The sequence below is a fragment of the Pipistrellus hanaki genome (assembly GCF_964339955.1).
Source record: "Pipistrellus hanaki genome assembly, chromosome: 15".
In the NCBI taxonomy this organism is placed as follows: domain Eukaryota; kingdom Metazoa; phylum Chordata; class Mammalia; order Chiroptera; family Vespertilionidae; genus Pipistrellus; species Pipistrellus hanaki.
This window is the reverse complement of record NC_140517.1, coordinates 43,022,224-43,048,900: the sequence shown is the minus strand read 5'-3', so window position 1 is coordinate 43,048,900 and position 26,677 is coordinate 43,022,224. Positions and strand designations below refer to the sequence as shown.

The following is a 26,677-nucleotide window of genomic DNA, read 5'->3' as shown; positions in this document are numbered from 1 at the left end:
TCTGGCCTAGAACCCCCGTCTCCACCCTGGCTCCCCCAGGTCTCACCTGCCCCAGGCTTCACCCCTGCACATGTGGACCCTCCAGCCCGGACCTCCCCGCGGTCCGAGCCCCCCCCACCACCACCTGGACCCCGCGTACCTGCGCTTCGCCCAGCCCCAGCTCGATGGCTTCCAGCGAGTGGCTGACCACCTGCTGCTTCTCCTCCAGCAGCTCCGGGCGGGCGCCGGGGCCCGGGCCCGCCAGGGCCTCCGCCAGGTGGCCGGCCAGGCCCCGGTGCTCCGCCCGCAGCGCCTCCAGCCCCTGCACCACCTGCCGCGTCTGCCGCACCAGCTCCTCGGGGCTCAGGCGCTCGGGGCCCGGCCCCACGCCGCTGGGGGCCGCCACCTGCACGGACATGGCTGCTCCTGTGGCGGGGGGGGGGCGGCCGGGAGTGGGGCGTCACGGCCGAGGCCGGGCCGGCCGGGCCCCTCCCAGCTGCCTCCCTTCCCAGCCATCCCGCCAGCCCTCTGCCTGTACCCTCCTGCTTCCCGCCAGCACCTGGTCCACACCCATCCCGGCCGGCCCGCAGCCGGGAACCTTCTAGGCTCCCTCTGCCGTCCTCGGGCTGAGCACAACGCCAGCGCCCCACGGAGGACGGACCCAGAGCGGGCAATGCCCGTGCGGGGCCTCCCGCCGGCCGGCTCACCTGGCGGCCCTCAGCACCCCGGTCCCCTGGCCCGGCCGCCGTGTGACCGGGAACGGGAGGCGCCCTCCGCTGGGCGTGGGGCGGGGTGTGTGGAGGCGGCGGCCTCACCGTGAGCTCATTCTCAGGGCGTTTTTGTTGCGAACCAGTCAGACCGCTGGGGCCGGGAGGCAGGGCGGGAGGCGAGGGCCGGGGGGCCGGGGGCCGGGGGCCGGGGTGCGGGAAGCAGAGGTGCCTCTAGGTGGGGGTCGGCGAGGGGCACCCCTGTGTGGGCTCCCGGGCCCTGAGGAGCCGACAGACCCGGAGAGAACAGGCGTCCGCCCTCCACTGCAGGCAGGCCCAGCCAGCCCAAGGCGTGTCGGGACACATGTGACAGGCGTGGCCCACGGATGTCGCTGGCCATGTGATAGCTGAGGGTCTGAGGCCCAGATCATAACACGTGGGGCTTCGTGTGGTTGTAGGTGGGGGACAAAGCCAATGCACAGCGGGTGGTGCCTCTGGAGCCCTCACACACACACACACACACACACACTCCCCTCTCAGAAATACAACTCCCACACACCCTCCGCAGGGATTCTTAGAAACACAGCCCCACCAGCATCACTCAGTGGCTGAGCGTCGACCTATGAAGCAGGAGGTCACGGCTTGATTCTGGTCAAGGGCACATGCCCAGGTTGCAGGTTCGATCCCTGGTGGGGGATGTGCAGGAGGCAGCTAATCAATGATTCTCATCATTGATGTCTCTCTCTCTCTCTCTCTCTCTCTCTCTCTCTCTGAAATCAATACAAATAAAAATAAAAAGAAATACAAAGTGTAACACATTCTCCTCTCAGAAATATAACACATTCTGAAGACACTTCCTCCTCTAAAAAATAAAATTCAAGCCCTGCCGAAACCAGTTTGGCTCATAGATAGAGCGTTAGCCTGCGGACTCAAAGGTCCCAGGTTCCATTCCGGTCAAGGGCATGCACCTTGGTTGCGGGCACATCCCCAGTGGCGGGTGTGCAGGAGGCAGCTGGTCGATGATTCTCTCCCATCAGTGTTTCTAGCTCTCTATCCCTCTCTCTTCCTCTCTGTAAAAAATCAATAAAATATATTTTTAAAAAAATTCAAGCCCTACCCGGTTTGGCTCATGGATAGAGCATCAGCCTGCAGACTCAAGAGTCCCGGGTTTGATTCCGGTCAAGAGCATGTACCTTGGTTGCGGGCACATCCCCAGTGGGGAGTGTGTGGGAGGCGGCTGATCAAAGTTTCTCTCTCATCAATGTTTCTAACTCTCTATCCCTCTTCCTTAATCTCTGTAAAAAAAATCAATAAAAAAAAATATATATTTTAAAATAAAACTCAATAAACACACTCACAGGCATCCACTCTTTCAAAATACAACACACTAACTCAGGCAAACATACACATGCACTCCCCTCAGAAATAAAGCACTGGTGTATTTTCCTCTCAGATATAAAAGCCCACACACAACACACACAGAAACGAACTCTCTCCTCTGCAAAAATACAACCAAATCCCGCGTCTCACATTCAGGCTGTGGGACTTGCCCCCATGCTCCTGACATAGGCCCTCGCCCACACCCAGTCCCGCCAGCAGGTCTCCCTGCATGCCCAGCGCCTCCTCCCTGCGCACACTCCCAGGTGACGGACCTTCCCCACTTTCTCCAACGCCCCCACCCCTTGCCGGCGGGGATCTGGGCTCCTGCACGGGGCCCACACGCTGCACATGCAGAGCCCGGAACTCACACTCAGGTGCCACAGGCGGCTGTGGAGACCATCAGAGGCAGCGCCACAGCTTCCGAACACATTTCACTCAACTGCCATCCACCCACCCCGAGCAGCCCCGCCCCTGCTCGCCAGTTCCCATTCACATACCCTGAGACCCGCAGGGAGGGCAGCTGGTAGCCCCACGGGTCTTACCTCCCGCAGACTCTCATCACCCCCAACGTACACGTCTGTGCATCTTTCAGTCCCTTTCCACGTGTGTGTGTGTGTGTGGGTCACACCATCCTTAGTCTCACAGCTCACACAGAAGCCCCACACAGAGACAAACACAATCACACAAGTCTGAGAGCCATTTGACAACCACAACCTGCACGCACACAATCTTGCTGATTTCTACAACATCACGCACAGTCTCAGGCAGCCAAGCCCGATGCCCACGCACAGCCTGGCCTGCATCACCCACCGTCCGACGGACGACCACAGTGACAGCCGCAGCGAACGCACAGCCGCACAGCACCGGGGCTGTTCCCGCCACACACACCGGCCCCCGCACTCACACAGTCCCCCAGGCAGCAAACTCCCCTTCCTGTGCTCAGCCCGGGTGCATAACCACACAGCTGACAGTGGCAGTCACACCCACACAGCCATCCTGCTGCACACCTCCCTGCCACTCCCGTGTCACAGCCATGCAGCCTCTGGATCACACTCACACTTAATTCTGTGAACAGTTCAACATACACATAGCGACACACATGCACACACACACAATCAAGGCAGCCCACATTTCCACACCGCTGAATTGCTTTCCATGCCCTCCCAAGGCCACAAAGTTCATCTCCCCTTTATACACTCATAGCTACAGCCTGACACTATCTCTGCACACACCTGAGCTTCCCGCACCCTCACACACACCTGGGCTTCCTGCACCATCACACACACCATCACACACACCTGAGCTTCCCGCACCCTCACACACACCTGGGCTTCCCGCACCATCACACACACCTGAGCTCCCCGCACCATCACACACACCCTCACACACACCAGCACACACACCTGAGCTTCCCGCACCCTCACACACACCTGCGCCTCCTGCATCCTCACACACACCTGAGCTCCCCGCACATCACACACACCTGAGCTCTCAGCACCATCACACACACCTGAGCTCCCTGCACATCACACACACCTGAGCTCTCAGCACCATCACACACACCTGAGCTCCCCGCACATCACACACACCTGAGCTTCCTGCACCATCACACACACCTGAGCTCCCCGCACATCACACACACCTGAGCCTCCTGTACCATCACACGCACCTGCGCTTCCTGCACCATCACACACACCATCACACACACCTGAGCCTCCTGCACCATCATACACACCTGGGCTTCCTGCACTATCACACACACCATCACACACACCCAAGCTTCCTGCACCATCACACGCACCTGAGCTCCCTGCACCATCACACGCACCTGGGCTTCCTGCACCATCACACACACCATCACACACACCTGCGCTTCCCGCACCATCACACACACCTGAGCTCCCTGCACCATCACACAACCTGGACTTCCTGCACCATCACACACACCTGAGCCTCCTGCACCATCACACACACCATCACACAACCTGGACTTCCTGCACCATCACACACACCTGAGCCTCCTGCACCATCACATGCACCTGTGCTTCCCGCACCATCACACACACCTGAGCTCCCTGCACCATCACACACACCTGGGCTTCCTGCACCATCACACACACCTGAGCTCCCTGCACCATCACACACACCTGAGCTCTCCGCACCATCACACACACCTGAGCCTCCCGCACCATCACACACACCTGAGCTTCCCGCACCATCACACACACCTGAGCTTCCTGCACCATCACACACACCTGAGCCTCCCGCACCATCACACACACCTGAGCTTCCCGCACCATCACACACACCTGAGCTTCCCGCACCATCACACACACCTGAGCTCCCTGCACCATCACACACACCTGAGCTCTCTGCACCATCACACACACCTGAGCCTCCTGCACCATCACACGCACCTGAGCTCCCCGCACCATCACACACACCTGAGCTCTCTGCACCATCACACACACCTGAGCCTCCTGCACCATCACACACACCTGCGCCTCCTCCACCATCACACACACCTGAGCCTCCCGCACCATCACACGCACCTGCGCTTCCTGCACCATCGCTCATACACACGCACACGCTGTGCTAGTTCCGTATGCTCGCTGGCAAGAGGTCGCTGTCACGGCCAGCCAGCCCAGCCCGGAGCACCCCAGCTTCCCCGCAGCGGTCACGGGCCCCCCCTCGCTCCTCCTAAGCCCCGCCCCCGCTCCTGTTTACCTGCGCACGGGGAGGGGGCGCGGCCCCAGCGGGGCCTCCGGAGCTCGCGGAGCCCCAGGGCGGGGCGGGGGCGTCCAGGGCCCGCAGGCCGGTCCCCTTTGCCAGGCCAGCGGGCCCGGCAGTGCCCAGGCCCGGCCTCACCCCCCGCCCCCGCCTCCATCCTCGCGGCCCCGGGCACCCTCGCCCCGCACCCCGGCGCCCACCTGAGCGCGGCGGCTCCGGACCCGCTCTGCGCGCTGCACCCGCCGCGTCCCGACGCCGGCACCCCTGCGGCTCCCAGCTGTGCGGCGTCCGGGCGGGGCGGGGCCTCCGAGGGCGGGGCCGCCGGGAGCTCCGCCCCCGCAGGTGAGGCCGCCCCGCCCCCGCTCCGCCCGGGGAAAGTTTAGTCCCAGCGGAGCCTCCAGAGCCTGTCAATCCGAGGAGGAGTCCGGCCTGGAAACGGGGCCTCGCGAGCTAGAACCCCAAGACCTCGGAGTCTTGGAAACTTTGGGTCCCAGGCCCATGGCCTCTTGCAGTTTCGGCGGCTGCGCCTTTGCCTGGGTTGTGCCTCCAGCTCGGACCGCTCTTCTCAAAGGCCGCTTCCTCCCTCCGAGGGGCCTTCCTTCTCAGTGACAGCCTCCCACGGAAACGCTACCTCATTCATTTCCCGTCCTGATCTGGTCCACAAACTTTTCAGGGCCTAAAGTTATTCCATGTGACGTTTTACATCAATGTAACGTAATGGCTAAACTTTGGGCTCCGGGTTCAAATCTCATCTCAGCACTTGGCTGCGCGGGTCTCGGGCAAGTAACTGACCCACCCTGTGCCTCGTGCTTCCTAATCTGTAAAACGGGGACAGTCAGGCTGTGAGGATAGAATGATTAATAAATGGTTAGGAAGCATTTAGCAAATATTAGCTTCTGATTGTATGTATTATATTATCTCTCTCCCCCCCGCCCCGAATGTCAGCTCCTGAAGATAGGGCTCTGTATGGTCAGCATAGTGTCTTTTTTAAAAAAATACATTTTTATTGATTTCAGAGAGGAAGAGAGAGAGAGAAATATCAATGATGACAGAGAATCACTGATCAACTACCTCTTGCACACCCCCTACTGGGGATCAAGCCTGCAAACCAGGCATGTGTCCTGACTGGGAAATGAATCTTGACCTCCTGGTTCATAGGTTGATGCTCAACCACTGAGCCACACCGTCTGGGCAAAGAAACTCCATACTTTTAAAAATTATTTATTCACTTATTTATTTTAAATATTTTGATTGATTTCAGAGAGGAAGGGAGAACGAAAGAGAGAAACATTGATGAGAGAGGCACACTGATCAGCTGCCTGCTGCACATCCCCTACTGGAGATCGAGCTTGCAACCTGAGCATGTGCCCTGACTGGGAATTGAACCTGGGACCACTTGGTCCATGGGACAAATGCTCAATCCACTGAGCTATAGCAGCTGGGCTGTTGTTCCACTTATTTATGTATTCAGTGGTTGAGTCTTTTTTTTATATACATACTTTTTATTGATTTATTTATTTTATTTTATTATTTTTTTTTAGAGAAAGAGGAAGGGAGAGGGTCAGAGAGAGACATGTACCCTGACCGGGGATGGAACCCTCAACCCTGGCCAATCAGGACGACGTTTTAACCAACAGAGTTACCCAGCGAGGCCAGCACTGTATCTTTAGCTCTAGAAGAGATGATGCTAAGCAGGTGCTCAATAAACACTTGTTGAATGATTGGCTGGCTGAATAGAGTCTTAGAAACGTAAATTGGTCCAGACAGGGCTCACATGTTCTAGCATCACAGAGTTTAGCTCAGGGAGAGCTTTCCTGAGCCCGTGCGGAAGCCTGGTCCCGGCACTACAGGATGTGTCCGGCAGAGGGCGCTGCTGGCCCGTGGACTAGGCGGTAGACGCACAAGCCGCTTTCTAGCTGTTCTCCAAGCCCCAGTGCAAATGCTCCCTCCTCCAGGAAGCTTTCTCTGACCCCCTCAGGCTTCCTGGGACATCCCTTCTGGCTCCCGCAGCCTCGGGGACCCCCATCCCAGCCCTGCCCTGTGGGTCATCGTCTCCCACACCGGACTCACTATGGTGTCTCCAGTGCTACCCAGCACCAGCAAAACACAGAGAAGGCACTCAGCGAGCGGGTGCTGGTTCAGCGAGGGAAAGTAAAACTCAGATTCACAGCCTAACTTCTCCAGATGATGGTGATGATGATTTTGTTAATCTTCATTCTTTTTTTCATTGCTTTTTTAAGGGCTTGGAAGGGAGGGATGGAGAGAGAAAGAGAGGGAGGGAGAGAGAGATGTGAGAGAGGCAGATTGACTAGTTGTCTCCCGAACTCATCCAATAAGGGGGCAGGGAGTGAACCCACAATATTCACAATATTGACTGGGAATCCAACCCGAAAACCTTTGGTGCACAGGCTGAAGCTCTAACCACTGAGCACAGCTGCCAGGGCTCCAGATTTTTAGGGAAGATGGTGTAAGGGGGCAGCTGAGCCCCTCACTCCCACCTCTCTTGGCCTCAGGACCCCGGGTGGTGGTTCTGGATCCGCTACACCCTCCTTAGGAGGAAGTGCAAGGACTGGAGCCAGGCAGCCCAGGTCGAAGCCTTGCTGTGTCAGTTGCTGGCTGTGTGACCCCCGAGCCAGGAGCTAACCTCTCTGGTCCTGAGGTTCCTGGTCTGTAGCACAGGACTCACAGGGGCAGCCACTCTGTGAGCTGTCGTGGGATGTGAAAGGCTCAGCTCAAAGCAGCGCATGGGAAACTATGCCTGTGCGTGCGGGCGGGGCCTGTGGGAGGGGGTTGGGGCCAGGTAGGTCTGAGTTCAAATTCTTCTGTTGTAGCCCAGCCAGTATGGCTCAGTGGTTGAGCATCAACCTAGGAACCAGGAGGTCACAGTTTGATTCCTGGTCAGGGCACATGCACAGGTTGAGGGTTGGTCCCCAGTTGGGAGCGTGCAGGAGGCAGCCGATCCATGATTCTCATCATTGATGTTTCTATCTCTTTCTCCTTCTCCCCTCCTCTCTGAAGTCAGTAAAAATATATTTTAAAAATAAATCTTCTGTTGCCATTTCCTTTCCATGTAACTTGGGATGAGAAATGATTTTCTGAGCACCTATTTCCTCATCCTATATAATAAAGGGCTAATATGCAAATTGTCCCCTTGGGAGTTGGACCTTCAGGGAGTTTGACTGCCTGCTATGACATGCACTGACCACCAGGGGGCGGCGTGGAATGAAGGAAGGCCCCAATTGGCCCTGATTGCCAGCCAGGCCTAGGGGCCCTCCCCGGGCACGGATTTTGTGCGCCGGGCCTCTATCTATAAAGCTGGGCTGGTCACACTCATTACATAGCAGAGCGGTGAACATTGAACGAGACAAAGGCTGAAAGAAGAAATGGTGACTGAGATGACCATTTCTCTAGGCCGCCCCTGCTGAGCCAGGCAATCTTGCACACCAACGAGCTCTCACCCAGGACAGGCCCTGTGCCGTCTTATAAATTAACTGTTAATCCCCACGCCAGCCTGGCAGGCACTGTAACTATCCCCATTCCACAGGCGGAGGAGGAGAGGCGCAGAGGAGCCAGGTAATCTGTCTGAGGTCACAGAGCCACGGAGAAGCAGAGCCCTGAACCATGCAGCGACCCCTGGAGGAGGCACTGCTACTGGCCCCCTATACACAGGAGAAACCTCTTGCCCAAGACCACAGCCAAGAGGGCGTCCAATTAAACCCCATCCTAGCACTTCAGGCCTCAGTTTGCATGGCAGGAAAATGGGCGAGTGGGTTGGGGACTTTGTTTTTTCACCTCTTTGTCACAGTTTTTTTTTTTTTTTTAAATATATATATATTTTTAAATATATATTTTATTGATTTATTTTTACAGAGAGGGAGAGAGAGGGATAGAGAGTTAGAAACATCGATGAGAGAGAATCATCAATCAGCTGCCCCCTGCACACCCCCCACTGGAGATGTGCCTGCAACCAAGGTACATGCCCTTGACCGGAATTGAACCCGGGACCCTTCAGTTCGCAGGCCGACACTCTATCCACTGAGCCAAACCGGTCTCAGCTAAAATATATTTTTTATTGATTTTTTTACAGAGAGGAAGAGAGAGGGACAGAGAGCTAGAAACATCGATGAGAATCATCGATCAGCTGCCTCTTGCACACCCTCTACTGGGGATGTGCCCGCAACCAAGGTACATGCTCTTGACCGGAATCGAACCCGGGACCTTTCAGTCCGCAGGCTGACGCTCTACCACTGAGCCAAACCGGTTTCGGCCACACACACACTTTTTAAAAATTTTTACAAAGTAAGGCACTCAGTCTGTGTGGTAGCAGCCCGAGAGAACTAAGACACTTGCCGATTGTTCCAAAGTAGCACATACAGATTCATTTCATTCTGTTTAACAGCTGAATATTATTCCCTTGGGTGAAGTGTCATTTTTTTATCCATTAATAAAAATGTTTTTTATTTTTTTTTTATTTATTTTTTTTTTAATAAGTTTTTATTTTTCATATTATTACAAATGTTCCTTCCCCCCCCCCCACCATTGCTCTCCTCCACCAGGTTCCCACCCCACCCTCTGCCCTTTCCCCTCTCCCCATTGTCCTCATCCATAGGTGCACAGTTTATGTTCAGTCTCTTCCCACGCCCCCCTCTCCCCTTTTCCCCAAGAATCGTCAGTTCACTCCCCTTCCATACCTCTGATTCTATTATATTCAACAGTTAATATTGTTCATCAGATTTTTTTAATTTCCTTGGTTTTTAGATTCACTTGTTGATAGTTACGTATTTGTTGTTCATAATTTTTATCTTTGTTTACTTTCTCTTCTGAAAGAACCCCCTTCAGCAATTCATATAATTCTGGTTTGGTGTTGATGAACTCCTTTAGCTTTTTTTTATTAGTGAAGCTCTTTATCTGGCCTTCGATTCTGAGTGATAGCTTTGCTGGGTAGCTTATTTTTGGCTGTAGGTTCTTGCTATTCATCACCTTGAATATTTCTTGCCATTCCCTTCTGGCCTGCATGGTTTCTGTTGAGAAGTCAGCTGACAATCGTATAGGTGCTCCTTTATAAGTTACTACCTTCTTTGCTCTTGCTTCTTTTAATATTCTCTCTTTATCTTTTGCTCTTGGAATTTTAATAATGATGTGTCTCGGTGTGGTCCTCTTTGGATTCCTTTTGTTTGGAGTTCTGTGCGCTTCCTGGACTTGTAAGTCAAATTCTTTCACCAGGTGGGGGAAGTTTTCTGTCACTATTTCTTTCAGTATGTTTTCGATATCTTGCTCTCTCTCATCTTCTGGAACCCCCATAATTCTGATGTTGGTTCGCTTGAAGTTGTCCCAGAGGTTTCTTACATTATCTTCAATTTTCTGGATTCTCTTGCCTTCTAGCTTCTGTGGAGGAGTGTCTTCTGGCTCTTTATGTTCCAAATCTTTGACTTGATTCTTGCGATCTTCCCTTCTGTTTTTAGGACTCTGTAGAATATTTTTTATTTCAGACAATGTATTCTTTATTTCTTGTTGATCCCTTATCATTTCTTGTTGACTCCTTATTAATTCTAGTTGATCTCTTTTCATATCCTCATAGGCCTTATCCATCTTTTCTAGGAAATTCTTGAAAAATCTTATAAGCGTAGATTTGAACTCTATATCCAGACGCTTTTTGTCCTCCATTTCTTTCGTTTGTGATCTATTTTGTTGTCGCATTTCGCAGTTACAGATGGGATGGGGTTTCAGGGTGGAGCCTGCAGCTTTGGCTTCCGTCAGCCCCGCCCTATGCGGGTCCTTCAGTGCTCGCTGCCGGCGCCTCTGAGAGAAAGGTGCCCTCGATTTTCGCCTGCTGCCAAACAGTCTATGCTCTCCCCCAATGAGCCCGGTATTGGGGTTCAGTTCAGTTGGAAGTGGAGTTGGAGGTGGCGTTCACAGCAGTCTGGAGCCCCAGTCTCCTTCCCGTCAGGGCAATCCCGCGGCACAGCCGACCGTCCCTTCTCTGGGGGCAGTGTGCGCGCCTCCGGGACCTCCTTTCTCCGCTACCCCGGGGTTCCGACTTACAGCCCAGCTCCCTCTGGCTGAGCCTGAGTCCCCGGGGTCTGGCCCAGAACTGGGGTTCAGAGCAGTCAGGGGCCCAGCACAGTCGGAGTTTTATCTCCTTTCCGCTAGGGAACGCCCGCCAGGCACTCGGCCTCCCTCCTCTCCGGCTCCGTCCTCTCCGCGCCGCGTGTCTCCGTACCTTGCGCTTTTACAGCTCCTCCGCGCTTCCTTCTGGTTTTCTCCTTGCTTCTTGTTGTAGGATTTCCAGTCAGTCGACTTTCCTGTAGTTCTGGGTAATGTCCATTTTATATTTTAGTTGTATTTTATTAAAATTGTTGTGTGCGGCTGTGGCTAGTTGCCTACCCGAGCAGCCATCTTGGATTCTCCCCAATGTTTTTTAAAAGCCATTCATAAGACAACGAAGAAATCATAACAAAACTTAGAACATATTTAGAAATAAGCAATAATCAAAACGACTATATAACAAAACGTGATAAAGAACAGCCTATTGCCGGGGCCGGTTGGCTCAGTGGATGGAGCATCGGTGGCAGGGCCCTAACTCCCTGGCTCTGGGGCTGCTTTGATTTGCATTTGTCTTCCCTGAATCAGATGGCATCACAGACCACAGGACCGGGAGAGGGATTTTGGAGGTGGGTGGAGGGCTGCCTCTCAGACTCTCCCTCCCAGGAAGGTGGCAGCCCCTCCTCAGGGGAGAGGATCGGGTCAGAGAAGGGGGAGGGAGCAGAGAGGGTTTGGAAGCAGTTGCTCTGCAATGCCAGGGCCTTGGGGGCGCGGGGCAGTGTGCAGGCCCTGGCATTCCAGAATGCCAGCTGTGACCGTGAGCAGCCTCCCTGCCCCTCTCAGCCTCAGAACCCCTCCTCTGTAAAACGGGGCTTCGGCCTAAAGAGGTAGGGCCTGGGGGGATTGTGAATGCAAACTGGGGGACTGGCTCTCTGGTCCAGCCTAACTCTGCCACGGCTCCGCTGTGTGACTTTGGGCAAATGTCTTGACCTCTCTGGGCTTCACGTTCCTGATTTGTAAAATTGCAAAATTGTAAATGCCCACGTCATAGGACTGCTGGGAAGTCACACCGGTTAACACACATGAAGTGCTGGGACCCTGAAGCCAGGCCGCTGGAGTGATAAAGGGGCCCCGGGCAGTGGGTACAGATGATCAGGGTCCAATACCTGCAGAAGGACACTGGGCTGGCAACAGAGCCCGACGCTGTCTGAGGCCTGGAAACAATTTCCTCCGGAGCCAAGCCCAGCCTCCACAGCCCTGAGCCCGAGTGCCTCTCAGTGCTGCTCCTCTCCAGCTGTGTGACCTCAGGCAAACCACCCAACCTCTCTCAGCCTCATTGCCCAGAGCGGACTAACCGCAGGGGATTCTGGGAAACCCCCAAACACAGAAAGGGCTTTCAGAGCTGTGTGGCCAAAAAGAATGACAAATGTCCCTCTACGTATGGATTATCGAGGGCCCAGGGGCCCGAGCTGTGCCATCACCCGTGTGTGATGTGGCTGGATCCCGCTCCTCCCCTGCTCACAGCGCTCAGAGCTCCCACCCCTCTCACAGGGGCTGGAACACCCCCCCCCCCCGGCCCTAGGGCCCCACAAGTTTGCTCCTGTCCCCTCTCCAGCCTCGTTCTCCCTCCCACTCTCCCACCTCCCCTCTGTCTCCCCCCCTCCCCCTGTCTGCGCCAGCCCTGGGACACCCTCCCTGCCCCGCACATATGCCGAGCCACGCCCACCGCAGGGCCTCTGCACCTGCTGCTTCCCTTCCAGGTCCCCACGTGGCTGGCTCCCTCCTCTCCCTCAGGTCTCCGCACAGCTGTCATCCCCCAGAGGCCTGACCTCCCCTCTTCTCCCCTTCCCTCCCCTTCCCTCCCCTCCCCTCCTCCCCCCATCCCTTCCACTCCCCTGTGGTGCCATCGTTTATCCCTTATCCTCTTTCATTTTCCTTCAAAGCCTACTGCCCCCGCATGACAACACACTGTTCCCCGTCACTGAACTGTCACCTCCACTAAGGCAGGGGTGGGCTGTTCTCTGCTGTGTCCGCAGGGAGCGCACACATGTTAAAGTGACAAATGTGGAACCAGCCCGTCCGGGGCAGCTGAGTGCTTGAACCAGGAAGCCATGTTCCATTCCTCCCTCAGGGCACAGGCCCGGCTTGGGGGCGGGGGGCGGGGGGGGGGGGGCGTGCAGGAGGCAGCCGATCAACGATTCTCTCTCATCACTGATGTTTCTCTCTCTTTCTCTCTCTCTCTCTCTCGCCCTCTGCCTCCCCCTTTCTCTCTGAAGTCAATAATATATATGTATATCCTATATAATAAAAGGGTAATATGCAAATTAATCAGAAGAATGAAACGACCAGTTGCTATGACACGCATTGACCACCGGGGGGAAGACGCTCACCTCAGGAGCTCCCCCTGGTGGTCAGTGCGCTCCCACAGGGGGAGCTCTGCTCAGCCACAGCTGGGCGGATGGCTGTGCGGGCAGCGGTGGTGGCGGGAGTGGCAGTGCGTAGGCTGTGGGAGGGAGCGGGCCTGAGCTGGCAGGTGGGCACCCCTGAGGGCTCCGGATTGGGAGCGGGCGCAGGCCAGGCTGAGGGACCTCCCTCCTGAGTGCACGGATTTTTGTGCACCGGGCTCTACACACACACACACACACACACACACACACACACACACACACGAGGCCCGGTGCATGAATTCATGCATGAGTGGGGTCTGGCCAGTCTGACCAGGGGGAGGGGACATGGGTGGTTGGCCAGCCTGCCTACTAGTCGAACTCCTGGTCAAAGGGACAATTTGCTGCATATTAGCCTCTTATGTATATAGGATATAGACTGAGTGGCCAAGTTATTATGCATTTAGGGATCATAATAATCTGGCCACTCAGTGTATATCCTATCTACTAAAGAGGGATTATGCTAATTGACTATCACTCCGTCACAAAGATGGCTGCACCCACAGCTGAGGCCAAGTTCCCATAAGGAGCCTTAATAAGCCGGGACCCGTTTGGCTCAGTGGATAGAGCGTCAGCCTGCGGACTGAAAGGTCCCGGGTTCGATTCTGGTCAAGGGCATGCACCTTGGTTGCGGGCACATCCCCAGTGGGGGGTATGCAAGAGGCAGCTGGTTGATGTTTCTCTCTCATCGACGACGTTTCTAACTCTCTGTCCCTCTCAATTCCTCTCTGTGTAAAATCAATAAAAATATATTAAAAAAAAAAAGGAGCCTTAATAAGCAATCAGCAGAGACCTGAGGCTATGCCCTCTCCCACCCCTGTGAGCCTTGACAGGGACCTCAGGCTGTGAAGCTGTGCCCCTCCAATGGGGCTTGATGGGGGACCTCAGGATGCACCCCCATTGCTGGGTCAGGGGAACTCAGGCCGTGGCCCCGCCCAGCAGGGCTTGACAAGGGTGGGACTGGCCGGTTCTGGTTCTAGCCCATGCCCTATTGGGGGGCGGGGGGGAGGGTATGGGTCTCATGTGATTTTGAGGTGCATGTGGGTGAATGGGGACTTGACTCTGGGTCCCGTGGCGAGCCCCAGTCTCTGACAGGAGGAAGGTTTTCATATAGATTTTACTAATTTTTTTTCATCTCTGACACTTCTATTATAGAGAAAGGGCAAATAGCAATATCAAATTATTTCCTCTAATTCAGTGGTCTGCAAACTCATTGGTCAACAGAGCCAAATATCACCAGGACAACGATTGAAGTTTCTCTGGAGAGCCACATTTTTTAAACTTAAAACTTCTTCTAGCGCCACTTCTTCAACATAGACTCGCCCAGGCCGTGGTATTTTGTGGAAGAGCCACACTCAAAGGGCCAAAGAGCCGCATGTGGCTCGAGAGCCGCAGTTTGCCGACCACGGGCTCTAATTAATCCCCCTTTAATGTGCACGAATTTCGTGCGCTGGGTCACTATAAAATGCATAATGATTCCAGCCCAGGTCCCTTAGTCCCGGGCCTGGGCTTCCGGGGCCACGCTGGAGGCCTCTGCTCTCTGCCTGGGCTGGGGGCAGGGGGAGGCCAGGGTCTAAGCACCCTCCCTCCCCGAGTCCGGGGAGCAGGGAGCAGGGAGCCCCCTTCTCCCGAGCTCACCCCGCCGCCCGGAGCCCGGGAGGACCCCAGCGGGGAGGGGCCGGGAGGGGCCGCTCCTTCTCTGCCAGCCGGACCGCTCAGCTCCGTGCGCTCAGCCTTGGCGCCGCCCCGGCGCGGACAGCGGTTCCCCCCGCCGCCCGCCCCCGCCCAGGTCCATCCCGCCCCAGGACCTCCCCGCGGGGCCCGAGATCTCCGGGGAGTCGCTGCCCTGCCCCTGGGGAGGAGGGGGGAGCGGGGACACGGCCTCCGGGGCCTCGGCTGCCCTTGTAAGGAGGCGAGGCCGGGACACCCGAGCCGCCAGTTATAATTAACCGGACACGTGGCGCCCCCCACCTGCCCGCGCCCCCCCAGCCCAGCCCCCTCTCCCCAGTCCAGCCCAGCCCCTCCCCGCCAGCCCAGCCCAGCCCCCTCCCCCCAGCCCAGCCCCCTCCCCCCAGCCCAGCCCAGCCCCTCCCCCCAGCCCAGCCCAGCCCCCTCCCCCCAGCCCAGCCCAGCCCCTCCCCGCCAGCCCAGCCCAGCCCCCTCCCCCCAGTCCAGCCCAGCCCCCTCCCCCCAGCCCAGCCCAGCCCCCTCCCCCCAGCCCAGCCCAGCCCCCTCCCCGCCAGCCCAGCCCAGCCCCCTCCCCCCAGTCCAGCCCAGCCCCCTCCCCCCAGCCCAGCCCAGCCCCCTCCCCCCAGCCCAGCCCCTCCCCCCAGCCCAGCCCCTCCCCCCCAGTCCAGCCCAGCCCCTCCCCGCCAGCCCAGCCCCCTCCCCCTTCCCCAGTCCAGCCCAGCCCCCTCCCCCCAGCCCAGCCCAGCCCCCTCCCCCCAGTCCAGCCCAGCCCCTCCCCGCCAGCCCAGCCCAGCCCCCTCCCCCCAGTCCAGCCCAGCCCCCTCCCCCCAGCCCAGCCAGCCCCCTCCCCCCAGCCCAGCCCCCTCCCCCCAGCCCAGCCCCTCCCCCCCAGTCCAGCCCAGCCCCTCCCCCCCAGTCCAGCCCAGCCCCCTCCCCCCAGCCCAGCCCCTCCCCCCAGTCCAGCCCAGCCCCCTCCCCCCAGCCCAGCCCAGCCCCCTCCCCCCAGCCCAGCCCCTCCCCCCCAGTCCAGCCCAGCCCCCTCCCCCAGCCCAGCCCAGCCCCTCCCCCCAGCCCAGCCCAGCCCCCTCCCCCCAGTCCAGCCCAGCCCCCTCCCCCCAGCCCAGCCCAGCCCCCTCCCCCCAGTCCAGCCCAGCCCCTCCCCCCCAGTCCAGCCCAGCCCCCTCCCCCAGCCCAGCCCCCTCCCCCAGCCCAGCCCAGCCCCCTCCCCCCAGCCCAGCCCAGCCCCCTCCCCCCAGCCCAGCCCCCTCCCCCCAGCCCAGCCCAGCCCCTCCCCCCAGCCCAGCCCCCTCCCCCCAGCCCAGCCCAGCCCCCTCCCCCCAGCCCAGCCCCCTCCCCCCAGTCCAGCCCAGCCCCCTCCCCCCAGCCCAGCCCTCCCCCCCAGTCCAGCCCAGCCCCCTCCCCCCAGCCCAGCCCAGCCCCCTCCCCCCAAGCCCAGCCCAGCCCAGCCCCTCCCCCCAGTCCAGCCCAGCCCCTCCCCCCAGCCCAGCCCCCTCCCCCCAGCCCAGCCCCCTCCCCCCAGCCCAGCCCCTCCCCCCAGCCCAGCCCCTCCCCCCAGCCCAGCCCAGCCCCCTCCCCCCAGCCCAGCCCAGCGCCCAGGCCGCCGGGCGGAGGAGGCAGCGGGACGGGCTCTAAAAATAACCCCGTGGGGCGGGCGCGTCCTCCGTCCCCTCCGCAGCGGGAACCTCCGGCCCGACCACGGCCACCGGGCACCGGGCACCGGGCACCAGGCTCCGCCCTGGCCTCCGGAGTGAATCTCACTCAGCCCAGCCTCAGTTTCCCCGCCCGCACCCGGCTGCCCGTCCGGCTCCAGCGGGGCTGCTCCCCGCACGGCGACAGGCACCCCGCGGCCCGGCCCCTCCGGTGGGAACACGGGGTCCCCCCGGGGCGCGGCAGGTGTCCCCAGGGCGGGCTCAGGTCAAGGCCACGGGGACTGAGGAGGGAGGGGGCCGGGAGGGGCCGGGGGGGCCGGGAGGGGGCCGCTACGTGCAGGCCAGTCCCTGTGTCCCTGGCGGGGGGCCCGCCGCTCAGGCCAGCGCGACTCAGCACTTGGCCAGGGGACCAGCGGGAGGCGCTGCCCGCCGAGGCCCATAGAAGGCCGGGGCTGGGCGCAGGGCCTGCCTGGGTCCAGGGCGGGCACGGTGCCCGGCCGAGGTGAGAGGCCCAGCTGCCCCGGCCCCTCCCAGCCAACCGCACAGCCCAGCCCCACCTATATAAGCCGGGCTGCAGGCGCCTCCACCCGGTCAGCGCTGCCTCCTGGACACAGACAGACAGACAGACAGCCCTCCCAGCTCAGCCCAGCAGGTACCGCCCGCCGGGAGCCGGGAGGAGCCCGGGGGAGCCGGGTGGGTCCGGGCTGTGGAGGGGCCTGTGCCCCACACCCTCCTGCACATGCCCACCGGGCTGCATGGGGAGGCTGACCTTGTGTCTGTGAGCCCCCGACCCCTCCCGGGCCTGGTGGCCTCGGGGCACAGGGTGCAGGGCCGGACCCCGGAGAGGAAGGAGACGTGCCAGCTGCCCGCTGCCCCCGCGAGGGGCGGTAGGCGGCTCTGGGCCCCGATGGTCCGTGCCCAGCACCGGCCGGGCACCGCACGCCGGGGAGGGTCTATGCATGGCCTGCAGGGTCTGCATGTGTGACCGGGTGGGCCCTGCTGCCCTCACAGTGCGACGTGTCTGCAGGCTGTGGCTCCGCTCGGCGCCTGTGTCCTGGGTGTGTCCCCGAGCCGGGATGTGCGGGGACTGTTTATGGTGGGGTGTGTGTGTGCGTGTGTGTGTGTCTCTCTCTCTGTGTCTCTGTGTGTCTCTCTGTGTGTGTCTCTGTGTGTGTGTTTGTCTGTGTGTGTGTGTCTGTGTGTGTGTGTCTGTGTGTGTGTGTCTGTGTGTGTCTGTGTGTGTGCGTGTCTCTCTGTGTGTATGTGTCTCTGTGTGTGTCTGTGTGTGTCTGTGTGTGTGTGTCTCTCTGTGTGTGTGTCTGTGTGTGTGTGTCTCTGTGTGTGTGTGTCTCTGTGTGTGTCTGTGTTTGTGTGTGTGTGCATCTCCAGGGCTATTTTTGCTCGTGTCTCTCGGCTCGCCCGCCTCTCCTCAGCGCCCTCCTCGGGCTCTTCCCCGGAGGCGGGGGGGTGCCCTCCGGAGGGGGTCCGGGCTGGGAGCCCTGAGCCTGAGGCCGGATGCTGTCCTCCCGGCCACCCCGGCCCACCTGTCCCCGCCTGCTGACTCGGTGGAAGCCGAGCTCCTGGAATGCGGGGGTGCAGGGGAGGGTGGCAGCTGGGGGGGGGGGGGGAGGGGAGACTGCCAGACTCTAAAAATAACGTCCAAGCCTGGACAGCAGCTCCTAAGGTCTTTCACGGGCCCCCCCCTCCCCCGCCCTCAGCCTGATACCTTAGCCTTCGCGTACCCCGTCCCAGCCTGTCACTCCTGCCGAGGGTCCTTCTCTGGGCCTCGTGAACAAAAGTAATAATAACAACAATAGCAGCCACCCCCGTCGGTACAACGGGACGCCAGGGCCTGAGCTCACAGAATCCGCCCGGAAACCCTGGGGAAGGCTCCTGCACAGGCCACAGAGGCCCAGAGAGGCTGAGCCACTGGCCTGGGGTCACACAGCAGGGAAATGGCTTAGGTGGGATTTGAACCCAGTTCTGTGGGCCCCAGAGGCTGAGCTTTTCTTCCCGACTGAGCCCTGCAGGAGACTGGTCAGCACAGAGGTGGGGGCAGCCACCCAGCCCTCCTGCCCTCCCTGCCTCACCCCTTGACCCAGCACCCGGGAAACTGCAGAGCATGTCCGCTCTGTGCTCACAGGCATTCCTGGCAGCACCCTGCACCCTGCACCCTGCACCCAGCCCCTCACACGGGCCTTTAAAGTAGGGGTGTCGAACTCAATCAGAGAAGGGGCCAAAATCTAAAATCCAGCCTAAATCGCGGGCCGAATGGTTTACTGAACAGTCATAAACTGACAATGTCATAAACTGACAGCGGAGTGCAGTGATGACAGCGTGGTGCGGGCCACATTGCAAGGCCTGGCGGGCTGGATTTGGCCCGCGGGCCTTGTGTTTGACACATGTGCTTTAAAGCAACAGCAGCAGCAGCTGCACAAAATGAAGGCTGGGAGTGTGGCGGGCACCGCCCCGCGTGCTTCACAGACATTCACTCCTTTGTCCCTCCCAGCTTCCCCGAGGTGAGCTCTATTCTGGCCCCTATTTCACAGAGGGGTAAATTTGAGGCACAGAGAGGTTAAGCAACCTGCCCAAGGTCACACAGCTTGTGAGTGGCAGAGCTGGGATGGAAGCCCAGGCTCTCTGAGTGTAGGACCTACATGCTTAGCCAGGCCACCATGACCACGCCAGCCCCAGGGCCCCACTCCTGGGGAAACGGAGTCTCTCGCCAGGTTATGAGTCCAGCGTCACCTGCCGAGGTGTGGCAGAGCCGGGATTCCGATCCAAGACTCCCCATGCACCCCGGGCTCCGAGGGGGGCCCGTGTGCTGCAAGTCACACTGCAGGGGGTGAGGGCCCGCCTGCGCGTTCCCTGGCTGGTGGCTGCGGGCGGCGGTGACCCTCGGCCCCGCCTCGCCCCTCAGGCCCCCACGCCGCCGCCATGCCGTTCGGAAACACCCACAACAAGTACAAGCTGAACTACAAGCCGGAGGAGGAGTACCCGGACCTCACCAAGCACAACAACCACATGGCCAAGGTGCTGACCCCAGATCTCTACAAGAAGCTGCGCGACAAGGAGACCCCGTCCGGCTTCACCCTGGATGACGTCATCCAGACGGGCGTGGACAACCCCGGTGAGCCCCCCGAGGCTGCCGCCGGCCTCCACCTGCCCGGCCTCCACCTGCCCCGGCCTCCACCTGCCCCGGCCTCCCACCTGCCCCGGCCTCCACCTGCCGCCGGCCTCCACCCTGCCCCCCACCTCCGCCCTGCACCGGGCCTCCACCCTGCCCCCCACCTCCGCCCTGCACCGGGCCTCCACCCTGCCCCCCGCCTCCACCCTGCCCCCCGCCTCCACCCTGCCCCCCGCCTCCACCCTGCCCCCCGCCTCCGCCCTGCCCCCGGCCTCCCCCTGCCGCCGGCCTCCACCTGCCCCCGGCCTCCCCCTGCCGCCGGCCTCCACCTGCCCCCGGCCTCCACCCTGCTCCCGGCCTACACCTGCCCCCGGCCTCCACCCTGCTCCCGGCCTACACCTGCCCCCGGCCTCCACCCTGCCCTCGGCCTCCGCCCTGCCCCCGGCCTCCGCCCTGCCGCCGGCCTCCACCTGCCCCCGGCCTCCACCCTGCTCCCGGCCTACACCTGCCCCCGGCCTCCACCCTGCCCCCGGCCTCCGCCCTGCCCCCGGCCTCCGCCCTGCTCCCGGCCTACACCTGCCCCCGGCCTCCGCCCTGCCCCCGGCCTCCGCCCTGCCCCCGGCCTCCGCCCTGCCCCCGGCCTCAGTGCTCCTGTCTGTAAAGTGGGACCATGGGCTCCTGGGGCTGTGTGAGAAACAGCGGAGTCTGTGCGTGGGAAGGGCGTGGGACAGGGCCTGGCCCCCAGCAAGCCCCGGCTGAGTGCACGGGATTTCCTGTGAGACTCCCCGAAGCCCTGGACCCTCCCGGGGCCCGGACAGGCTGGAGCGGCCGGCACAGTGAGCGCCGGCACCTGGTGGCAGTGCGGCTGCTGTGGTCCTTCTCCAAGGACACCCCAGCCTTGGCCCAGCACGTCCTGGGTGCAGGAGAGAGGCCTGTGTCCCCCTCCGGGAAGTCAGGGGGCCTCGCAAGTCTCTCATGTGGAAGCTGAGGGTCTTGGTTCTGAAACCAGATTCTGGGGGAGGTCCCTGCCCTGGGCCCGGGAGCGGGGATGTTTGAGCACCTGGTGCCTGGGCTCCTCCCCCTGGTCCCTGTCCCAGCCTCCTCCCCACACGCTCCTGACGCTCCCAGCCGCCCCTCGGTGTGACCCCTCTCTCTCTCTCACTCACACCTGTGCGCGCACACACACGCGCGCGCACACACGTGCATACACACACACACACACATGTGCACGCACACACAGTCCACACCACACCCAGAAGCCAGGAGGGGGACGGGCCCCCCTCACCTCGCCCTCCCCCCAGGTCACCCCTTCATCATGACCGTGGGCTGCGTGGCCGGCGATGAGGAGTCCTACGAGGTGTTCAAGGACCTCTTCGACCCCATCATCCAGGACCGGCACGGCGGCTACAAGCCCACCGACAAGCACAAGACCGACCTCAACCACGAGAACCTCAAGGTGGGCTGTCCGGGAGGGGGGGAAGAGGAGAGGGGGGAGCCCAGAGAGACAGAGACACGGAGATCAGCACACGGAGAGACACACAGGGAGAGGGACGGAAGCAGACAGACAAGGAGACAGGAACAGCAGGGAGTGAGTGGTGGGGGAGAGGAGAGAGAGAGAGAGAGAGAGAGAGAGAGAGGAGCCAGGCACAACACAGACATATAGAAAGGGAGAAACAGAGAGGATGGACAGAGTCAGACGAGGAGAGACAGGGAGATGGAGAGAAACAGAAGCAAGGGAAGAGCAGTATGGAGAGACAGAGATGGAGAGACAGAGACAGAGAGACAGAGACAGACAGAGATGGAGAGACAGAGAGACAGAGATGGAGAGACAGAGACAGAGATGGAGAGACAGAGATGGAGATGGAGAGACAGAGACGGAGAGACAGAGACTGAGAGACAGAGATGGAGAGACAGAGACAGAGACGGAGAGACAGAGATGGAGAGACAGAGACGGAGAGACAGTGACAGAGAAATAGAGATGGAGAGACAGAGACAGAGAGACAGAGACAGAGAGACAGAGACGAGAGACAGAGATGGAGAGACAGAGACAGAGACAGAGAGACAGAGATGGAGAGACAGAGACGGAGAGACAGAGCCAGGGCAAGGGTGGGGAGCGAGGCCGCTGGGGAAGGAGTCCAGGAAGCAGCAGAGAGCCGGAGGGAACCGGGGGGGTCTGGGGGCACCGCGAGGCCCTGACACCCCCCCCCGTCCTCCAGGGGGGAGACGACCTGGACCCCAACTACGTGCTCAGCAGCCGCGTGCGCACGGGCCGCAGCATCAAGGGCTACACGCTGCCGCCGCACTGCTCCCGCGGCGAGCGCCGGGCCGTGGAGAAGCTCTCGGTGGAAGGTGAGCCACAGCGCCCTCTGCCGGGCGCCCCGCCGGGCTGCTCCTCAGGGCAGGTCTCCGGGCCCCGGGGACCCCGCTTCCTAAACGTGCAGGCTGCTGGGTCACCCCGGTGCCCGGTGAGGGACAGGGAGCAGTCCTCCCGGTGGGATGCTGAGGGCCCTGAGCAGATACAGTGGACAAAACAAAACAACACGAACAAACAAAAAAACGCTCTGATTTGCAGCTACTGCCAATTCCTGTGGTGTAAATTCTCCTGTGATGGTCAATGTTAAGGTGTCCTAAGGGTGCCTAAGTACGATGTCGTACAGAGATGGGAAGAGATGGACAGCAGCACATCAGTCTATAACATTTCCTCAGCCATGGTTCAAGAACATAGATAATAGTAAATATAGTAAACTAGGAAGTTACGGTGCTGAGTATTTATCACCTTTGTTTTATTTAAAAATGTTAAATATACTTTTATTGATTTCAGAGAGGAAGGGAGAGAGAGATAGAAACATCCATGATGAGAGAGAATCATTGATCAGCCGCCTCTAGCACGCCCCCCACCAGGAATTGAACCTACAACCCGGTTCATGTGCCCTGACCGGGAATCAAACCGTGACCTCCTGGTTCACAGGTCGACGCTCAACCACCGAGCTATGCCAGCCAGGCTACCTTTGTTTTAAATATGATTTATTTAGTTTGTAAAGATTATTTTTAATTAGATAGTATATGGTATGTGATATATAACATACAGTATAAGATACAAATAATGTATATTATGTATATAATTATGATTATATAAATATGTGTATGTTCAAATATACTTCTATATACGTATAAGATACGTATTTATCATATAAATTATAATAATTTTAACTGATGGCTCCCCAAATCCTGAGGCTGTCTGTCCAGCCAGCCAGGAGGAGGGTCACCCCCACACTAACACCTGCAGGCGGTGGACTGGCCGTGAGGGTCCAGGGGGAGGGAGAATCGTGGTTTCTGGCTTGAGCACAGGATGTGGCTGCAGACAGGGGAGGAGCACGTCTGAGGGGTCATGAGTTCGGGATTGGACGCGGCACTCGGGCACCTTTAGGACATACGGGGGGGGGGGCAAGGCCCACGCCCTTTAGAGGCAGAAGTGTGGGGGCCCCGGGGCCCCGAGGTGGGAGGGACAGGCTGCTGACCGCCCCTCCGTGTGCCTCTCAGCCCTCAACAGCCTGACAGGCGAGTTCAAGGGGAAATACTACCCTCTGAAGAGCATGACGGAGCAGGAGCAGCAGCAGCTCATCGATGACCACTTCCTGTTTGACAAGCCTGTGTCCCCACTGCTGCTGGCTTCCGGCATGGCCCGCGACTGGCCCGACGCCCGTGGCATCTGGTGAGACCCCCCCCGTCCCCCCCCCGTCCCCCCTCCAGCCTCCTCCACTCCCCCGCGGTCCTTCTCATGCCTTCCCCGAAGTCAAGGCCGTAAGTGACTGTGTTCTCAAGGACCAGAAAATGACCCCCCCGCCCCCGCCCACCCTGTGGTCTGCGTCACATTTTGGGAACCTTGGACCAGAGAAGCGGCAGTTAGGACCTGAGACCTGAACGAGACTCTGGGTTCAAACCCCAGTGCTGCCACTGACCGGCTGGGTGCGTGGCCCCTCCCTGAAGGTTCCCCTCCCCAGGTCCCCATCATAAAATAGAGATCACCACACTTCATAGCCGTTGGGGTTCTTGTGAGGGTTAATGAGTTCATGTAGGTAAAGTATAGAACACAGAGCCTGCCACAAAGTGCTCAGTACACCTTGGCTATTAGTATGATCTTTGTGTGTGTGTGTGTGTGTGTGTGTGTGTGTGTGTGAGAGAGAGAGAGAGAGAGAGAGAGAGAGAGAGAATCCTCACTGGAGGGTAATTTTCCATTGATTTTTAAAAAATACATTTTTTAAATTGATTTTACAGAGAGGAAGGGAGAGGGATAGAGTTAGAAACAATGATCAGCTGCCTCCTGCACGCCTCCTACTGGGGATGTGCCCGCAACCAAGGTACATGCCCCTGACTGGAATCGAACTTGGGACCCTTCAGTCTGTAGGCTGATGCTCTATCCACTGAGCCAAACCGGTTAGGGCTCCATTGATGTTTTAGGGAGAGTGGAAGAGAGGGAAAGACAGAGAGAAGCATCGATGTGAGAGAAACGCTTCGATTGGTTGCCTCCTGCACCAGCCCCAGCCTGGGCCTGGTGGGGAGGAGCCTGCAACCAAGCCCTTGACGGGAATTGAACCTGGGACCCTTTGGTCCCTGGGCCGATGTTCTATCCACTGAGCCAAACCGGCCAGGGCTACTATGATCGTTATTACTAACTGCTTTCTATAAACCTCTGAACCCCTGATTCTGATAGTCGAAGGTTTAACCTAGGTTACAAGTGAAAGGAGAGCGGAGAGCAGAGGGCCAAGATTTACAGATAGGATGCTTCTAAGATTTCAAGATTTTCAGGTTCTAAGATTCCACTCACTTCAGAGTCTGGGATTCCGTGGTTTCAAACATTTTCAGACCTGGAAGTCACAATGTGATAAATTGCCGGGATGTCACAATGTAATATAGATTCTTTGGTCCCGATACCAGATATAGAATTTCCAATATTTACCAATCCTGATTCCGGGCTTCTGCTGCTGAGATTCTAAGAGTCTGTAAATTCATGCTGTTCAAAGACTGAAGATCCTGAGTCCTTTAAGCTTTCCCAGGTCATGGGACTGGCGCTAGCCTGCAGGTGTAGGCTCTGCTTCTGCCAAGCACGTGCCACCTCCTCTGCCCCTCAGCCCGCTGCCCTCCAGCGGTGGGCATGTGTTTGGAGAGGCGGGAAACGGGGTCTCCGCGGAGCTGATTCCTTGGCCTCTCGCCGCCCCCCACCGCAGGCACAATGACAACAAGAGCTTCCTGGTGTGGGTGAACGAGGAGGATCACCTCCGAGTCATCTCCATGGAGAAGGGGGGCAACATGAAGGAGGTTTTCCGCCGCTTCTGCGTGGGGCTGCAGAAGGTGGGTGCCTGCCGCCTGCCCTGGCGACGGACCTCTCACTCCACCGGGACGCCCCGCCCCCTTTGCGAGGCCCCGCCCATCGCCCCGCCCCCAACACCAGCCGCCCGCTCACACCCCCAGCCGCGCCCCAAGGCCACGCCCACTGGCACCCGGCTCCTCCCCATACTGCCCAAGCCCCGCCCCTTCGGACGCGTCCAACCCCATTTCGAAGGCCCAGCCTCCTGGGGAGCCCCCAGGCCCGCCCCTCAAGCCCCGCCCCCAAGAACCCAAAGCTCCGCCCCTCAGAATCCTGCTGTCATCCGTGCCGTCGGCCCTTTCCGCTCAGCGTTCCCCAGCTGCGCCCCCTCAGAACCTGGCCCCCACCTCCCCTCACGTCCTGTCCCTCCCCACGCCGCCCGGGGGTGTTTGGGGGCGCCCGCTGGCGCTGACCCCTGGCCCTCTCCCCTGCCTCAGATTGAGGAGATCTTCAAGAAGGCCGGCCACCCCTTCATGTGGAACGAGCACCTGGGCTACGTGCTCACCTGCCCCTCCAACCTGGGCACCGGGCTGCGCGGAGGCGTGCACGTGAAGCTGGCGCACCTGAGCAAGCACCCCAAGTTCGAGGAGATCCTCAGCCGCCTGCGCCTGCAGAAGCGGGGCACAGGTGCGGCCGCGCCGTCGGGGGCGGGCCTTTTCCGGTGGCGGATGGGGAGTTGGGGGGTCCCCGCGAGTTCTGAGGGTCGGCAGGGGCTGCCCCTCCGAGCCTGTTTCTTCCCCTGCAAATGAGCATCAAAACAGCTTACCTCATAGGCGTTGGCTCATCACCATGGTTACACAGCACACCCTGTGCATGTCCCCGCCCCCTGGGGGCTTCAGGTTCCCAGCTAACGGGGCAGATGGAGGGGATGGGATCCCCGTGGGCCCAGGCTACAGTTTCTGGCCGGATAGTAGGGGGCGAGGTAACTGAAGCTGGAGGTGTGGGCTCGCGATAGACAGCGCTTAGGAGGCTCTGGAGTCTGTAACCCTCAGTGCAGGCGGCTGTCCGGCGCGGGGGCGGCGCCCGGCCGCTCGGCACCCCGCTCCCTCCTCAGGCCCCGCTTTCTGCTCCCGCAGGGGGCGTGGACACGGCTGCCGTGGGCTCCGTGTTCGACGTGTCCAACGCCGACCGGCTGGGCTCGTCCGAGGTCGAGCAGGTGCAGCTGGTGGTGGACGGCGTGAAGCTCATGGTGGAGATGGAGAAGAAGCTGGAGAAGGGCCAGTCCATCGACGACATGATCCCCGCCCAGAAGTAGGCGCCCAGCCCGCCCGCCGCCGCCCGCCGGAGCCCCAGCCGCAGGGGAGGCCCCGCCCACTGAAGACACGCCCACTCTCATGCCCCGCCCCCGAGGCCGGCCTATCAGGGTCTGGTCCCCAAGGAGCCCTATCCAATCAGAGTTCCAACCAATGGGCTCCGTCCTCTGGGTTCTGGCCAATGAGAAACCTCTCCTTCCCCCAGAGCTCGGCAATGGAGCGCGTCCCACACACGTGGCGCTCATGCTGTTTTCCACTCAAAGCAAGGAATAAAAGCGATGGTGGCCTTAA

The 26,677-nt window shown here is 59.6% G+C and overlaps 2 protein-coding genes across 4 annotated transcripts in view; one reads left to right on the top strand and one right to left on the bottom strand.

The window, feature by feature from the left end:
- Positions 1-26,201, bottom strand: part of KLC3 (kinesin light chain 3) — a 30,609-nt gene extending 4,408 nt beyond the window's left edge. For 2 of the 3 annotated variants that reach the window (XM_084860752.1, XM_084860754.1), the window contains exons 1-2: positions 4,997-5,091; positions 140-405 (exon numbers count right to left, since the gene is read on the bottom strand). In XM_084860752.1, coding sequence (XP_084716878.1) covers positions 140-397 — 258 coding nt within the window. In that variant the 5' untranslated portion in view covers positions 398-405; positions 4,997-5,091. Of the gene's footprint in view, positions 1-139; positions 406-4,996; positions 5,092-25,899 lie in introns of those variants that run through there. The other variant, XM_084860753.1, reaches the window with a different exon arrangement.
- Positions 17,051-26,677, top strand: CKM (creatine kinase, M-type). The gene is made up of 8 exons (XM_084860776.1): positions 17,051-17,293; positions 19,562-19,771; positions 21,070-21,224; positions 21,985-22,117; positions 23,309-23,480; positions 24,994-25,117; positions 25,571-25,760; positions 26,210-26,677. The coding sequence occupies exons 2-8, from the start codon at positions 19,579-19,581 to the stop codon at positions 26,386-26,388; spliced, it is 1,146 nt and encodes a 381-aa protein (XP_084716902.1). The 5' UTR covers positions 17,051-17,293; positions 19,562-19,578; the 3' UTR covers positions 26,389-26,677.

Excerpts from the sequence above, each read along its gene's own strand:
- CKM (XM_084860776.1), top strand. The coding sequence starts at position 19,579 with ATGCCGTTCGGAAACACCCACAACAAGTACAAGCTGAACTACAAGCCG. Across the intron at positions 21,225-21,984 it reads TCAACCACGAGAACCTCAAG|GGGGGAGACGACCTGGACCC; the intron begins GTGGGCTGTCCG and ends CCCGTCCTCCAG. Across the intron at positions 25,761-26,209 it reads CCTGCAGAAGCGGGGCACAG|GGGGCGTGGACACGGCTGCC; the intron begins GTGCGGCCGCGC and ends CTGCTCCCGCAG.